This window comes from Cyprinodon tularosa, unplaced genomic scaffold, assembly GCF_016077235.1.
Source record: "Cyprinodon tularosa strain WSP-4 unplaced genomic scaffold, ASM1607723v1 ctg702, whole genome shotgun sequence".
Taxonomy (NCBI): Eukaryota; Metazoa; Chordata; class Actinopteri; order Cyprinodontiformes; family Cyprinodontidae; genus Cyprinodon; species Cyprinodon tularosa.
The window spans coordinates 193,714-209,577 of record NW_024039455.1 but is presented as its reverse complement, the minus strand read 5'-3'; the positions used below and the strand labels follow the sequence as shown (position 1 = coordinate 209,577).

Below are 15,864 nucleotides of genomic sequence, written 5' to 3'. Positions count from 1 at the left end.
GTTCTCTGCATCTATTACTGAAGTGGAAAACATGCAATTAGCAGATTATTTTAACAAGACATTTTGTCTAAAGAAAAGTAAATCTGGGGACTTAAGATGTTAGTCTACTTATAACAACTGTGTATATGACTAAAGCATTAATTATTCTCAAACCCAGCAAGGTAATACTTGCAGCTTAAACTTCAAACAGCAAATAACCACTTCCTTTTTTCAGCACCTCCTCTGCAGCAACATTTAAAGCAGACAACAAAGTTCCAGCCTGTCTCTCACTGTCTGATGGTCATCATGTTCAGCCTAAAACAAGCTGCTCTGCTCTTCATTCAGCTCATCAATACAGGCTTTGCAGGTAAAGAGCAGAATCATGTTTGTGATCAGTGATGTTTAAACTAAGATGTTCTGTAATTTGCTTATTTGTTTTCTTCCATTTCAGTGCCTATCATAGAAGACCACAGAGATGTTCTGGTATCAAGAGGAGACTCAGTTTTGTTCATCTGCAACATTTCCAACTTAAACACAATGTTTACCCTGTGGACCAAAGACAGACCTTTTTTTATTTACTCATTCTACTTTAATCAAAAGTTTTCAAATTTCTCCTCTAACAGACTGAGAATAGAGGCAAACATGCCGTCTACTCTTTATATTGTTAGTGTTCAGCATGATGATGCCGGACTTTATACATGCAACATAACAGGCAAAAAAGGCATTAACAGTATAACATGGAACTTAGCAGTACTGGAGAAACAAAACTGTATGTAGATCACTTACTGAACACTTCTGGGGGATTTTTAAATGAAAATGTTCTGTTTTTTATTTTTATTTTTATTTTTTTTATTAAATTGAAATATTCTCTAATTTGTTTTCCTCCATGTCAGTGCCTATCATAGAAGACCACAGAGATGTTCTGGTATCAAGAGGAGACTCAGTTTTGTTCATCTGCAACATTTCCAACATAAACACAAAGTTTATCCTATGGACCAATGACAGACCTTTCTTTATTAACTCAACCTCTTTTAATGAAACTTTTTCAGATTTCTCCTCTAACAGACTGAGAATAGAAGCAAACATGCCGTCTACTCTTAATATTGTTAGCGTTCAGCACGATGATGCCGGATTTTATACATGCAGCATAACTGGTGGTAGAGGCTTTGGCAGTATAACATGGAACTTAACAGTACTGGAGACCCAAAATGGTACGTACTGCAGTACATACTATGATGGTTAAAGGTTAAACTGTGAGCTGTGTAGATGATCTGTTTATTTCCAGAAATCCCTTTCTCACAGTACATTACATTCTCACTATCACCTGCCCTGGGGTTGCTTTTATGTTGCACTGCATTAGCTGTCTGCCTCTGTAGGTGAGTTATATCTAATTCACTGCTTGCTGTTTGGTTGAAGAGCTGCAGCTCAGGAGTTGATAATGTTTACTATAACATTCAGTTATGTTACAACATTGTGTGTCACATTAGTTTTATATATAAGCTAATTCATCTATGATTTATTTGGCCCCCCTTCCATGATTATTAATAGGATGCAGATATTTTTTACACCCAAAAAACAGGATTTTAACATTTAATCTTTCCACATCGCTGGAAATTATGTTGATTTATTTTAGAATATGAATAATTAAAATGCATTTGCATAAGATGCAATAATGGGACCATGAAACAAATGTAAGCTAGAGGGAGATTATAAAAGCATGAACAGTGTCACAAAAACAAGTGGAAAATATTTTCCTATAAATTGTTATTGCAGATTATAAAAGCTTGTGGGCAGGGATTGGTTGTTTTTCAGTACATACATGAAATTTCTGACAGAGAATACATCTATTTTCAAAACAGTCTTACAAATGTTTAGTCTTTAAAATAGCCTTATTTTGCAAACGGATATGTATGTAAGTCTCGAATATTCTTGAAAACACATACTTGTTAGTTTATTTTACCAATGAGCACCAAGGAAATTGTATTGAAGTTAAATCTTTTTGTTAAATCCTCAGGTTATCATTTTATTTTAGCAGGAAGAACAGAACCAGAGGCCAAACCTGGGATCCGAACAAGGGCGGTATCTTTAGCTGTGTGGAGTATACTGTTCAGCGTGGAGAAAAGGTTAGAGAAGTTTTGCTGGTTGATTGGTTTTCACAGCTATTCCTTCTTGTTTTTATTGTTCTTAATTTAAGCATTTCCTTTTTTTTTATTTGTTAGGCAGCAGCACTTTCACATATCAAAGCTGCAACATGGAGGAAAAGTGACAAGGATGCTCAGATCATCTCTTTATATTCTGCTGTGAAAATCTCCTAATAATAGGATGCTTTTCCCTCTTTCTGTTCTGCAAAGGGATCTTAGCAACGTTTAACTTTTTTTTTTTTTCCAGTTGCAGTAAAAACAATTTGCAAGTTACACTCTTAAATTCATAGTGGCAGGCGAGTCAAGAGATTTTTTTTTTCCAGCACTGTGCTTGTATGAGTTTAAAGCTTTTTATGCAATAACACAATGAATTCATCTCCTGTTCCTATATATTGGGGCAGTCCTTCTCTCATTCCAAAATCTCTTTATCTTCTTCTGGTATAGAGCTGGACTTCCTATCTATAACCGTTATAGTACAATTAAAACTTTTCTGGTTAGGTGGTCCTCTGAAAAGAAGTTAAATATTTTATCTTTACAGTATACCAATTATAACTGCTTAATATTAATTGGAAATTTAAGTAGTAGTTGAACCTTTAAGGGGAAGTTGGAAACAGTGTGTTTGCTGGGTTTTTATAGTTTTCAATTCACTGATATCTGGATTAAATTCATCCTGGTTATACAGTTATTGATTGGCTCAATTTTGCAATAGCAGAAGCAATAGAGATGGGTTTATTTTTAGGGCCCCAGGCTTTTGTACCCACATGGAGGCCCCATTTGTGAATCGAGAAGTTCTAAACTTGTCAGTCAGTGCAATCTAATTCAAAGAATTAGAAAATGTGTAGCTTTTGTAGATCAAAATCTATCTTTCAACAAATTAATATTCAAGCAAGTATTCAATATGTGTGCATCAATCCAACCTTTCTATAATAAAGTGTTTCAACAGTCTGATAAAATATTATTTCAAATGCTGTATTTTCTTTACCTGCTAACAGAAAATGATAATAATAAACTTAAAAATAGTCTTAGATTATATTTACTCTGTAAATTGAGTTATTGAAATAAAGGAAATTTAATAACAGTTTTATATATTGTTTATGACTGTTCCTTTTCTTGCAATCCAGGAAGATATAGCAAAGTGATTAATTATTTATCTAGATTATGAAACTTGTAATTAGCTTCATAATCAAAAAGTTGTCTTAATTAACTGTTAACCAAGTGAGGGTTAAGGCTTCATCTTGCTTGATGCGCCAGAAGTCTTTAAAAAATATATCTAACCACTTCATCTTCTAAACACTTAATCAACATCCACATTTAAAGACAAAGTTTGATTCTATTTTTCTCAGTATACTTACAAGGAAGCATATTATGTAATCAGTAAAAAAAAACATTACAATGCCTTTAAAGCCTTTACTTTAAATGACTTTATCCAGATTTCAGCTGAGTTTTCCTATAACTTTAGTCTGAATACAAAATACTGTTATTTGCCCATTTTCAGTCCTCAATTATTCAGTCAGTTGTCTGGTTTGGAGTGTTGTTGTAGTTCTTATTTGGACCACTAGATGGCCTCCACATTCCTCTAACCTAATAGAACCCACATTAGGTTATTTGGAGAGAAAAAAACTGGGATAGCAATTTACAGTTTATAATTGTTTCAGTCTAAATCTAGAATTCTGTTACCTTATGAAACACATTTCACAAAGCTCAGTTCTGTTTGAACCAGTTACACACAACAGTGTTTAACTTTAAACACGTCAATTTTGACTCTCAGTGAGAAGACTGCTATAAGTGAAATACCCAGAGAAAGTGAAAATATACACCATGGTAAATTATCAAAAACCCAAAATCAATGCTGCATACTATTAAAAATGCGATATACTTCTCTTAATATATCCCAAATCAGTCAACTTAGACAATCACAACAAAATATGTCCCAACGCAGCACACCCAAAGTATTGGAAATTCAAAGCAGAAATCAAAAAGTAATCTGAATAGAATAAATCAAACATTACATACATATCTCTCTGCCTAGCTGGATCTAGCCAGAGATCTAGAACTGTAAACTGTGTTGAAACCAGTTCTGCACCAAGGCAGAGCAGTGGAATGACAACATTGATCCAGATGTCAATGTTTGGTACATTTGTTTATCAACTGTTAAGGCTGTTTAATCAGTACTTAAATGTGACAATGTGATATGTGTTGCGAGGGCCCATATTGTCATAATGGTGTACCACCCCACTGTGGGAAATGGCAACACAAAGAAATATGTTAGCCCTACATTGGCCAGGGACATAAGTATAGCCCTTTGGCAAGAGAGATTTCAGCGTCTCCCCCTTTTCATCTATGTTCATTATTAATGCTCTCTGAACTGCAGTAACAGACTTTGCTTTGCTAGTAGGAAGAAAAGTACAGCCACAAGAGGCAGGATTTCGTGAGAAGTAGCAAATCACAGGCAGGTTGGTTTGTCCTGTGGGTAACGCCGTGACAGAAGGTGACATGAGCAGAGATGGCAAAAGTACTCACTTTCCGTACTTGAGTAAAAGTACAGATACTTGTGTTAAAAAATACTCTGGTAAAAGTGGAAGTACTGATTAAACTTCTTTACTCAAGTAAAAGTAACAAAGTACAGGCTTGTAAATTTACTTAAAGTATAAAAGTAAAAGTAGAAACCACTTTTTTCATGCCGTTGCCTACATTTTAAATGGATGTCTGCCAATAGGACTAGATCTCCGTTGTGTTCATTTTCAATCATCTCGTCGTCCATGCTACTATGCTAACGCCACCGCCACCAAGCTGCAATGATTTGCCGCGAATGAATACCGCCGAATCTGTCGATTCATCTTGTAGTGGTGCGTCAAATGCAACGTAGATTCCCATCTAATTAGATTGAATTTGGCATTGATGACGTGAAAAATAATAACGGTAACTCCATTGAAATGATTCAAAACTAAAGTAACGAGCCAAGTTTTTAAAATGTAAGGAGTAGAAAGTACAGATATTTGTGTAAAAATGTAAGGAGTAGAAGTAAAAAGTCGCCATAAAAATAAGTAGTAAAGTAAAAATATCAGAAAAATCTACTTGAGTACAGTAACGAAGTATTTGTACTTTGTTACTTCCCATCTCTGGACATGAGTGCACAAAAACAGGTCAACACACGAGGATGAGAGAAGCTGTATGCATCGGAAATCAAACCACACTTGCGTAGAGAAGGAATAAGACATTGGGGCCTCGTATTTTATTTGCACATATAACTTGCTAAACATGTATGTGAGGAAGAGCTAATGTGCGTCTGTTTGAAGTGAAGCTGCTCATAGGAGTTCCAAAAAAGTAAAAAAAAAAAATAATCTACTGGACTTTGTTTCCAAGTTTAAAGATGTTTCGCTTCCTATCCAGGAAGCTTTTTCAATTCAAAATGTGAGAAATAGCGTTGAGTTTGAGGCTTTATACAGTGGACCAAAAACAAAGCCTTGTTTTGGCTCAGAAAACATGCAAAGTGAATCTGACCAGCAGGTCCGCCCCTTAGAAATGGGAGTCGTTTGGGTTCTTTGCTAGCCTGTAATACCCGATACCTGTCAATGAAAGGAGGGCCGTAAGAGGGAATTGTTGGCCTGGCTGAACAGGCGAGGTGTTCTGTTCCCCTGTAATGTGGTAGAAGAATGTACTGTGTTTGGACTTTTGGCAGAATACGAACACTGTACAAAAAGTTGAAGCTTTTGAGAACAACAGCTAATATCAATGAAGAAGCAGCAATGCTGGCACAAACATTTGTACAAAAAAAAAAAAGAAACAACAACACATACTTCAAGTAATACTGGTAAAGAGTGAAAATAGGTGTCACAGTGGGGGAGGTGGAGGTTTTACAGGGCCCAAATGCAGACACAAAGCTTAAGGTGGGTACTTGAATGTTTAATTAACCAAAAGTTCAAAAATCTAAAACATTAATCCACAAAAATCCCCAAATGCTCAAAACCAAGAATCCTCAGTACAAGACGGGGGCAAAGTAATGACGACAAACCAGCCTAATTAGCATACTGGGAGCAGGTGTGAACAGAGGCAAGAAGGGAGCTAGGGAAAATGAGACTGACACAAGAGGGTAAACAGGAAATATCCAAGAATTCAAATACAATAAAAAATACCTAGAATACAAGAATCAAAATAACACCAATGAAAACTCAAAATAAAACTTGAACAAAACCAAAACCATGACAATAGGGTAGAGCTACAAAGAGCTAATAATCAGGAATACATGTTTTAATAGTTTAAACAAAACAAGCCCTGGGGAATTAAAGATGTCAACTCCAGAGAAGGAACTAACACATTTTAAAATGATAGTTAAACTATTCAATGTTAATATTGTCAGATTTAAACAATAGAACATAAAAATATAGAAAACTCCATTGAAATTGGAAATGGGGTGTCCAGATGGCTTTAGGGCGGACAGTCCAGATTTTCATTGCACTGTCCGGCGTCCGGCGCTGCATCCAGCCGGACATGTATTTGTCTTCCTTTATGAGGCACTAGGCTTGTAGAGCAGATTTTTATTTTATTTTTATTTTTTTGCTGGGCTGCAGCACAATATCCAATCATCAAAAATGCATCACTATCTGATCTAACAGATGATTGGCTAAGAGTGGCGGCGTGTCAGATAAAGATCTGCTTGTCATTGTTTACAAAAGTAAACAAGGATCAGAATTACTGATGCTAAGTATTAAAGTTAGCTTCCTGTCAAAGCCTGGACGTCGTTTAACCCAGAATGGACAAAAGAGCGTGAATTATGACCAAAGGTAGTGGAGATTCAAGTTGCAATTGAACGGCATGCGAGTACGGATTAACATAAAAGTAATAAACGTGCAGCAGCGAACTCTTCAATGTTGGCTTTTACATTAAGTTTTGTCACCCCTGGATGCTAAAAGAACTTGTGCAGAGCGACAAGGTGGACTATACTATAAAACACTAGTCACTAGTCCTATGGAAGTGTAAACTGTGACTTGAAAGTGGATTTCAGAGATTCGCCCATTGCTGAAGGGATGACCATAAAGACAGGTCTGCTGCACACACAGACACTTAAGATAAGTTCCCAAAAGACTGAGACTCTTAAAAATAAAGCTATACTTTTAGAGCAGTTGAATGTGTTTTCTACAATCTCTTTCGTTGTTTAAAAGTGTATTATGCTATTTTATTATGAATGTTTTTTGTTAAAAAGATTTTTTTAACGTTTAGGTCCACACATCTTATGGTTTGTGGTATTCTGCACTTTAAAGATTCATCTCAGTGGTTACTTTTTAAACACCACAGTGTATTAAATAAATACAAATGTTGGGAACCAATTCTTTTTTACATTTCTTTAATATTTTGTTCTATTTAGCTACACAAGCATCCTCTTTAAACTACTAAGACTTGTACTATAAATGTGACTTTACCTGATTCTTATGTACACCTCAGTAATTCATTGATATGCCGCATAATGTCCTCCTTTTTGGTGCTATAGAAATGGCCAACCTAGTTGGAAAGCAGCTGTAATGGTTCCAATATCAAAACTGGGTTAAGATGACTTAAAACCACAAAACTATTGGCCAACTAATAACTAATATCATACCTGAGTAAATGTATTGATAAACTTGTAAACTAAAGACTTATTGAATCCAAGGGATACTTGTCTAAGTACCAATATAGTTTTAGATGAGGATGGAACACTATGGATGCAATTGGACCCAAAAAATATTCTAGGGTTGCGGTATGGTAGTAAAAGTTAAATTAAATTAAGAAAATGTTTTGGTTGTCTTTCTAGATCAAGGGTGGGCAATTCCAGGGCTGGTATCCTTCAACGTTTGTATGTGCCTTTGGTTCAACAGAACTTATCCCATACTGAGGAGGTAACTCAGTCATTTGCTTCAGGTGTGTTGGACAAAGGGTGGATGTAAAACTTGCAAGACACCAGCCCTCAGGAACTGGAATTGCCCACCCTTGTTCTAGATAAAACTTATGATATGGATTGGAAAGAAGGATTAATAATAAAGTTGATAAAAATCCGGAAAAAAAACTGGTTCGTGAACTTTTCAACAGAATGAATACTTTTCTTTCAGAGAATGATGTTCAGTCATGATAAATCATTGATTTAAAGGAATGGATAATTATTTAGGCTACTCTCTTTTTGCAGATAGAGCTATTTGGAACCATGGAAGAATAATAAATTTGCTGTTGCAAAGATACAAAAAGCAATCCTCTAAGATTTTACAAAGACACATAAATGGATCTTCAGTTGATACACCAAAAATATTCCTTTTTACACAGAAAGAAATCAAGAGGTAAAACTAAACCTATAAAAGCAGGGACTTCAATGAGGTAATATGGTTTGATGAAAAGCAATACTGGAGAGAAAGTTCTTTGAAAACTAAAAAGATATTGAATATAATGAGATGAATGAGGAGCAGATAGACAAGCTTAAAATTTTAATTTACATAAATCTCATTAGGACTACAGTTGATTATGGTGTTATAATTTAGAAATCCGCATCTTTACAGGTGGAAGTGAGTTAAATTCCATTAACATTTAGAAGGATTTAACTACTGGGTTGATATTGTAATGACACAAAGACATCCTACACATGTCTAATCAGAAGTGAAAAAAGGGCATATAATAATTCATGTGGTAGGAGAATCAAAAACCAACAGTATTATAAGTTAATTAATTTAAACATTAGTCCAGATGTGCCTTTATCAATGATACAACCATGGACTCTACCTGATGACTCTGAAAATATTAAAAATAAAAAGTAGAGATAAAAAGCATATATGCAATTCAGTAGCAGTATGATAATATATGTACAGCAGTTTTATAACTGATAAAACTTACACATGCATTGCAGTATCAATTAGAACAAAAATGAGTAGTAGTAATAGTTCCAGAGTTTGAAATTGATATACTGTAGGGGAAAAATATTAAATGAATGTGTTTTTAAAAAGCAGATATGATGGCATCACTACTTTCAGTAGAATTGATTGAAATCGTGTGACTTCTAAGTGCTGTAACATAATTAGATTCAGGTTCATTATCAGTGTAATGAAGTTAAAAGAAAAACTATGTCGTTTTCAGATAATGGGGTTAACAATGTAGTTTCACTCCATTCCTGCACATAAAAGTGATATAAGAATTGATACTAGAAAATAAGAGAATAAAAGAATTATCAAAAGAAAGATCCAAGAAAAAAGATGAAAACATTATGAAGAAAAAAAAGGATGATTGTTTTACATATTAGAAAGAATTGTTGGTGAAGACTGAAAGATTATTGGAAAGGAAAAAAAAAATCAGAAGAAGAAAATAACTAGACTACAGCCATAAAGAACATAACTTAACATTACAGCTGTGGGGAAATTAAAACGAAGTACAGAATTAGTGTGAAGTCTTGAACAGATAAAAAGAACTGTATAATATACTGTATATATTTTAAGGCAAAATGATTTTGGTATAAGCTATAAGTCTGTTTTTGTAATTTATTGACATCTGGATTAGTTAAATTAATATAGTATTTTCTTTTTTATCTAAAAAGTTTTTCCAGGTCCACACTACTCACTGGGCGGTAGAGGTAATGCACTACATTGCTGTCTGCCAGCCGGCAGTAGAATCAAGAAGACGAAGATTTGGACTTTTAAAAAACCCAGGGACAGTTTTCATACACAATTTTCTTGTTAAATTCACTTTCACTGGCCCAACTACCTAACCAGTACATTTTGAGCTTGTTGAGGGGTGGGTTGTGTACAGCTGCAGTGCCTTGTTCGACCAGCGGCAGCAGTAACCAATGAAGGTGATTGTCAAATGTGTAGTCAGTTTATCAAGAAATAGCCAACTTTGAAGGCACTTAACCAATGAATTACCATGATAAACATAAGTCCAAACAGTTGGACCCTGAACTTAAAAAGTCTCCTCTAAAATGAAAAGCAGAAAACCCCCCGGTGATGCAAAGCAATGAAGACATGAATGTAAGCATTTGTCAGGCTGATTGAAGTAAACCAGTCAGTTGGGGAAATCATCTGCAACACCTTCCTGGTGGTCAGCATACAAAAGGCATGACTTTAAGATATGCATTCAAGCCTCTGAGATCCAGAATTGAAGGACAAGAAAATACATGGAACATAAAAGCCTTTGATCCTGCAGGAGTACAATCCAATGGCACAATCCTGGAGCAATGCCACTGCTTTCAGATAGTCATGGATGACAATCATTCAGACCCAGGGATACTGGACAAGGCTAGTTATCTTTAATTAATTTGTTTTACTTTCTAAATATATTAAACATTTTATGCATTGATGGGTTTGATTGCTTTTTTTTTTTTTTTGAAATGCAACAGAGTCGGATATATACACTGTATGTCTTGGTGGCCTAGTGATATGGACATTGCACTTGGATCTCAGAAGTTTTGAGTTCAAGCCCCACCCACACAGACTGCCAATCACGTTCCCTGAGCAAGACCCTTAACCCCACGCTGCTTCCCAAAGGGATGGTTAAATGAAGAGAGTGAATTTCGTTGCTTTTTAGTACATTTAGTAAATTCTAGTTTCTCTAAGACCATCAGAAAGACTTCTCCGCAATAGTTGAATTTACACGAAAGCATTGGCCTCATGTTTGCACCAAACAAAAGAAGGAATCTAGATGGTCAATCCATAAAGAAATGTATCTCTGAAACCAGTGGCGACTGGCCAATAGAGGGCGATAGGGCGCAGAATGACCCTGAATAAAAAAATATTTTAATTAATATTAATATTTTAAAATAGTTCGAAATATATTGATATATATTTTTTAGATGTATAAGATAAATATGTAATCTAATGATGAATAAAGTGTCAGTTAAGTTCATTTTTCATACACATTTTTCGTCAGATTGGTGATATGTTTCCGCCCTAGGAAGCAAACATCTTTGCCCTTTGACTCTCGTTGAAAGTTGTACATGCACAGTAACTCCTCTGCAATACAAACGTATAGGATGGCCCAGGGCGCAGCTAGGCAGCAACCTGAGGTGAAAGGAAGTGCATTTGCTCACCATCTCCCGCCACAGCGCACATGTTTTGTGGGTGAAAACAGGTCGAGTCGCAAGAGTCGAGTAGCATTGGATAGATAGATAGATAGATAGATAGATAGATAGATAGATAGATAGATAGATAGATAGATAGATAGATAGATAGATAGATAGATAGATAGATAGATAGATAGATAGATAGATAGATAGATAGATAGATAGATAGATAGATAGATAGATAGATAGATAGATAGATAGATAGATAGATAGATAGATAGATAGATAGATAGATAGATAGATAGATAGATAGATCTATAGATTTAATGAATCCTACAGTATCAACTACTCTGGACATAATCTAGATCTAAAAATTTATAAACAGTTCAATTTACATTTTTGAGAACTGAAACAGTGGCGCAGGGGTAAAGCCCAGTGCCCATGTCAGGAGGCATTATTTCTTTCTGTTGCCTTCACAGGTTTCAGTCCCTTCACATCCTCCGCTCTCTTTTTCAGTTCTGTTTACTTTCAGCTGACCTCAAATATAGATAGCACCAGTAAATAAAAAAAAACACTCAAAGCTGTAAGATAAAAGTTTTTCCAAGTCTCACTTCACGAATTCAAAATGCGTCAAGCATTTTCAGTTACCTAAAGCAAAGGGGGTATTTACAATTTAGCAATACTAGGCAGTTGCCATGGCCCCAAGTTCGTGGGGGCCCCATAAACTCTGTTTACATGTATTGTTAATATAACAATTTCGTATTTATGCACATTAATTATTGTTTTGAAAAAAATCCTTTCGCTAAAATGCCATCACAACACTTATAACATAAAGTGCGTAAAGCCATCCCCATCCCCCTGCTGTCATGATTCATGCAGCTATTATTTCATACAAATGAAAAATGGAGAACAAATAAGCAGACCATGGCTTGACTACAGCAAAAAGAAGGACTATGTTATTTACTTTTGCCGTCACTTTTTTGGAAACACAGGAAGGAACAATCCGTTAAGTGAGCTCAGTGCTTGGAAAAGGTCTTTCAGTTCTTTTGAGATAGCATACAAAGTAAGCTGAGTACAAAACATAGAGAGGAAAACAACAATAAAAAGGACAAGAAGAGAGGGACAAAAAGTAGAACAAATAATGTATGTCTATTCTAATAAAGTTTCTGTATCTGTATAATGGGTCTGTTTTTATGTGTAGTCTTCTAAATTCAGAGGGCCCCCCGCCTGTCTTTGCCTAGGGCCCCAAATTTCCTAAATCTGCCCCTGCCTAAAGGAGGAGGCCATATGGCTAACACACAGTTAAAAAAGTCCAGTGTCAGTGGGGCATGACAGAGTTTTCTAATATTTCCACCTGTAGCCCAAACACAGAACTGCTCTTAAGTTATCAATAATGGAACCTTTTTGCCAAGATTCCTACTTCTCAGGTTCTCTGCATCTCTTTCTAAAGGAAACACATGCTACTAACAATTTATTTATATATATTTCTAAATATATATATATATATATATATATATATATATATATATATATATATATATATATATATATATATATATATATATATATATATATATATATATATATATATATATATATATATAAAATAAAAAATTATTTTCCTCAAACCCAGCAAGGTAATACATGCAACTTTAACTTCAACCAAACAGCAACTAACCACTTCCTTTTTACACCACCTCCTCTGCAGCAACATTTAAAGCAGACAACAATGTTCCAGCCTGTCTCTCACTGTCCGACGGTCATCATGTTCATCCTGAAACAAGCTGCGCTGCTCTTCATTCAGCTCCTCAATACAGGCTGCATCTTTGCAGGTACAGTTGAGATTTATGTTTGTGATGCATGATGGTTAAACTATAATGTTCTCTAATTTGCTTATTTGTTTTCTTCCATTTCAGCGCCTGCCATAAAAGACCACAGAGATGTTCTGGTATCAAGAGGAGATTCAGTTTTATTCATTTGCAACATATCCAACTTAGACTCAACGTTTATCCTATGGACCAAAGACAGACCTTATTTTATTTACTCAACTTCCTTTAATCAAACATTTTCAAATTTCTCCTCTAACAGACTGAGAATAGAAGCAAACATGCCGTCTACTCTTAATATTATTTGTGTTCAGCATGATGATGCCGGAGTTTATACTTGCAACACAACTGGCAAAAAAGGCATTAACAGTATGACATGGAACTTAACAGTACTGGAGACCCAAAACGGTATCAGTTACCGAAAATGGTACGTACTGCAATACATACTGTGATGGTTAAAGTTTAAACTATGAGCTGTGTTGATGATCTGTTTGTTTATTTCCAGAAATCAGTTTCTCAGAGTACGTTACATTCACACTATCATCTGCCCTGGGGTTGCTTTTATGTTGCACTGCATTAGCTGTCTGCCTCTGTAGGTGAGTTATATCTAATTCACTGCTTGCTGTTCAGTTGAAGAGCTGCAGCTCAGGAGTTGATCATGTTTACTATAACATTCAGTTATGTTACAACATTGTGTGTCAAATTAGTTTCATATATAAGTTAATTGATCTCTGATTTATTTTTACCCCTTCAATAATTGATGAATGCGATGCAGTTTTGATTTACCATTTTTAAATTTACATTTATAGCCAGGAAAAAGGATTTTAAAATTAAATCTTTCCACACCACTTTACATAAAATGCAATGATGTGACTATGAGAGCAATAAAATGTAGAGAGCAATCATAAAAGCTTGTAGTGTTATTAAAAAAAACATGAAAAATATTCCCCTATAGATTGTTATTCTGCATTAGTTGTGATTTTGTGCCAATTCTACACATTTAAAGTGCACTGGAATTTAACCATTACAATTATTATTATTATCATTAAAAATAGTATTGCTATCATTAATATAAAAATAATTATTGCATATAAATAGCATCATAAATATTATTTTGTTGATTATGTTTCATAGCTTAGAACATAAATGGTTATAAAAATGAGCTGCATTAATCAAAGACCATAGGGGTAAAAACATGCCAGCATCATTGTAAATATAATATTAGACACATGATAATGTTGACTTAAGTCTAAGGCACAGTGTTCATCTGTTTTACACAATCTTTCCCTCTTAAAATAGTCAAGTTTAGCAAACTATGACTTCTAAGCTCCCATATACTTAAAACCACTGTTCTCATACTTGTTTATTTTACAAACTAGCACCAAGAAATTGCATTAAAGATTAATGTTTTGATTCTAATTCACAGCGTATCATTTTGTCTAAGCAAGAAGAACAAAACCAGAGACCGAACCTGGAATCTGAGTAACAGCAGTATCTTTAGCTGCACGGAGTATACTGTTCAGCTTGGAGAAAAGGTTAGGGGAGTTTTATTTGTTGGTCAATTTGTATTCTTAATAGAGTGTTTTATTTCTTGCTCAATATTTGTTTGTTTTTTTGTTTTTTCTTAATTTAATTTTATTTCCCTCTTTTTATATTTGGTAGGAAGCAATTCCTTCACATTCCAAAGCTAAACCAACACGGAAGAGAATTGGTAAGGAAGATCAAGCGGCATCTCAAATCACCTTAAGAAAAAAAAGCAGAAGAGAAACCTCTGAATTAAATAACACATAAAGAGCAAGATCCAGTTTATAAAATGATACATTTGTACACATTTACAAGCTCAAAGACTTTAATATATATTTATATATAAATATTTCTGCTTTTGATTTTCTTTTTTATATTATGGAAATGTAAATGAATTATTACATTCTGCTGTGTTTTTTTTATTTTTTATTATGAAGTACCTCAGGAGGATTTTCCCTCCCCTTCTGTTCTGTAAATGTATTATTGCAATTTCCCAAAAAACAATCTATAGCAATAAATACTTTACAACTCACACTCCTTCAAAGTTCAAGCTCAGCAGTCTTGACAATTTTAGTCAAGAGGGAGCTTAATTATTTTTCCAGCAAAGGGCATATGTCCGTTTAAAGCATTTTATGCTGTAAAACAAGGAATTCTCTTCCTATTATGCTTATACTGTATATACTGAGAAAGTTCTTCTCTCATTCAGTAATCGCTTCATCTAGGGCAGGGGTCTGCAACCTGCGGCTCCGGAGCCACATATGGCTCTTTGGACCCTCTCCACCGGCTCTTAATACTGGCTAAAATGTATATAAAGAGCTAAATAATTTACTATAATATATACCGGTATCAATAGCTTTAGCGTTTTTTATAAGATGGAAGAGAATGAGTTTAAAAGAACCAGAAATATATTTTCAGAGACATTTCTCTATGAATTAGCTTGAGAATTATATGTTTTAACATTAAAAATATATGAATTGATTGTTTGAGATGGCAACAACTAATTTCCTATACAAGCTTTTAAAAAAAAGGTTTTCTAGAAAAAGTCATGGTATTATTTGCGGCTCTAAACAACTTTTATTTGGTCGTACTCTGGGCAAAACGGCTCTTTGGATATGAAAGGTTGCAGACCCAGTTCATCTTTTTCTGGTATGGGGCTGCAGCTTCCTATCAATGATAGGTACTATGGTCCAGTTAAAGCTATTAGTTGGTCTGAAATTTTACCATTTCTTTATTTAGAAAAATATTTCATATTTATATCCATTATAACAGCTTAATGTTAATGGGAGAATTAGCTAATTGAAGTAACATGCTGAAGTCACTTTGCAGGGGGGTTGATACCAAATATACAGGGTCAGTTGGACAGGGTGTGGCCTCTAAAAAGCCTGATTGG

The 15,864-nt window shown here is 34.7% G+C and overlaps 1 protein-coding gene across 3 annotated transcripts; it reads left to right on the top strand.

Annotated features, from left to right (window-relative positions):
- Window positions 1-220: 220 nt before the first annotated feature.
- Window positions 221-14,948, top strand: LOC119772224. 3 transcript variants are annotated; one of them, XM_038268563.1, is made up of 6 exons: window positions 221-337; window positions 12,942-12,956; window positions 13,041-13,358; window positions 13,456-13,546; window positions 14,377-14,485; window positions 14,613-14,933. In XM_038268563.1, the coding sequence occupies exons 1-6, from the start codon at window positions 277-279 to the stop codon at window positions 14,739-14,741; spliced, it is 723 nt and encodes a 240-aa protein (XP_038124491.1). In that variant the 5' UTR covers window positions 221-276; the 3' UTR covers window positions 14,742-14,933. The 3 variants fall into 3 exon arrangements, with proteins under 3 accessions (XP_038124491.1, XP_038124490.1, XP_038124489.1); XM_038268562.1 differs by lacking the exon at window positions 221-337 and having other exon boundaries at window positions 12,843-12,956; window positions 14,395-14,485; window positions 14,613-14,948; XM_038268561.1 differs by lacking the exon at window positions 221-337 and having other exon boundaries at window positions 12,843-12,956; window positions 14,613-14,931.
- The last annotated feature ends 916 nt before the right edge of the window (window positions 14,949-15,864 follow it).

Bases quoted from the DNA above. Each gene is read 5' to 3' on its own strand.
- LOC119772224 (XM_038268561.1), top strand. From the start codon at position 12,854: ATGTTCCAGCCTGTCTCTCACTGTCCGACGGTCATCATGTTCATCCTG. The intron at 13,359-13,455 runs GTATCAGTTACC...GTTTATTTCCAG, and splicing joins AGTACTGGAGACCCAAAACG to AAATCAGTTTCTCAGAGTAC. The intron at 13,547-14,376 runs GTGAGTTATATC...TCTAATTCACAG, and splicing joins TTAGCTGTCTGCCTCTGTAG to CGTATCATTTTGTCTAAGCA.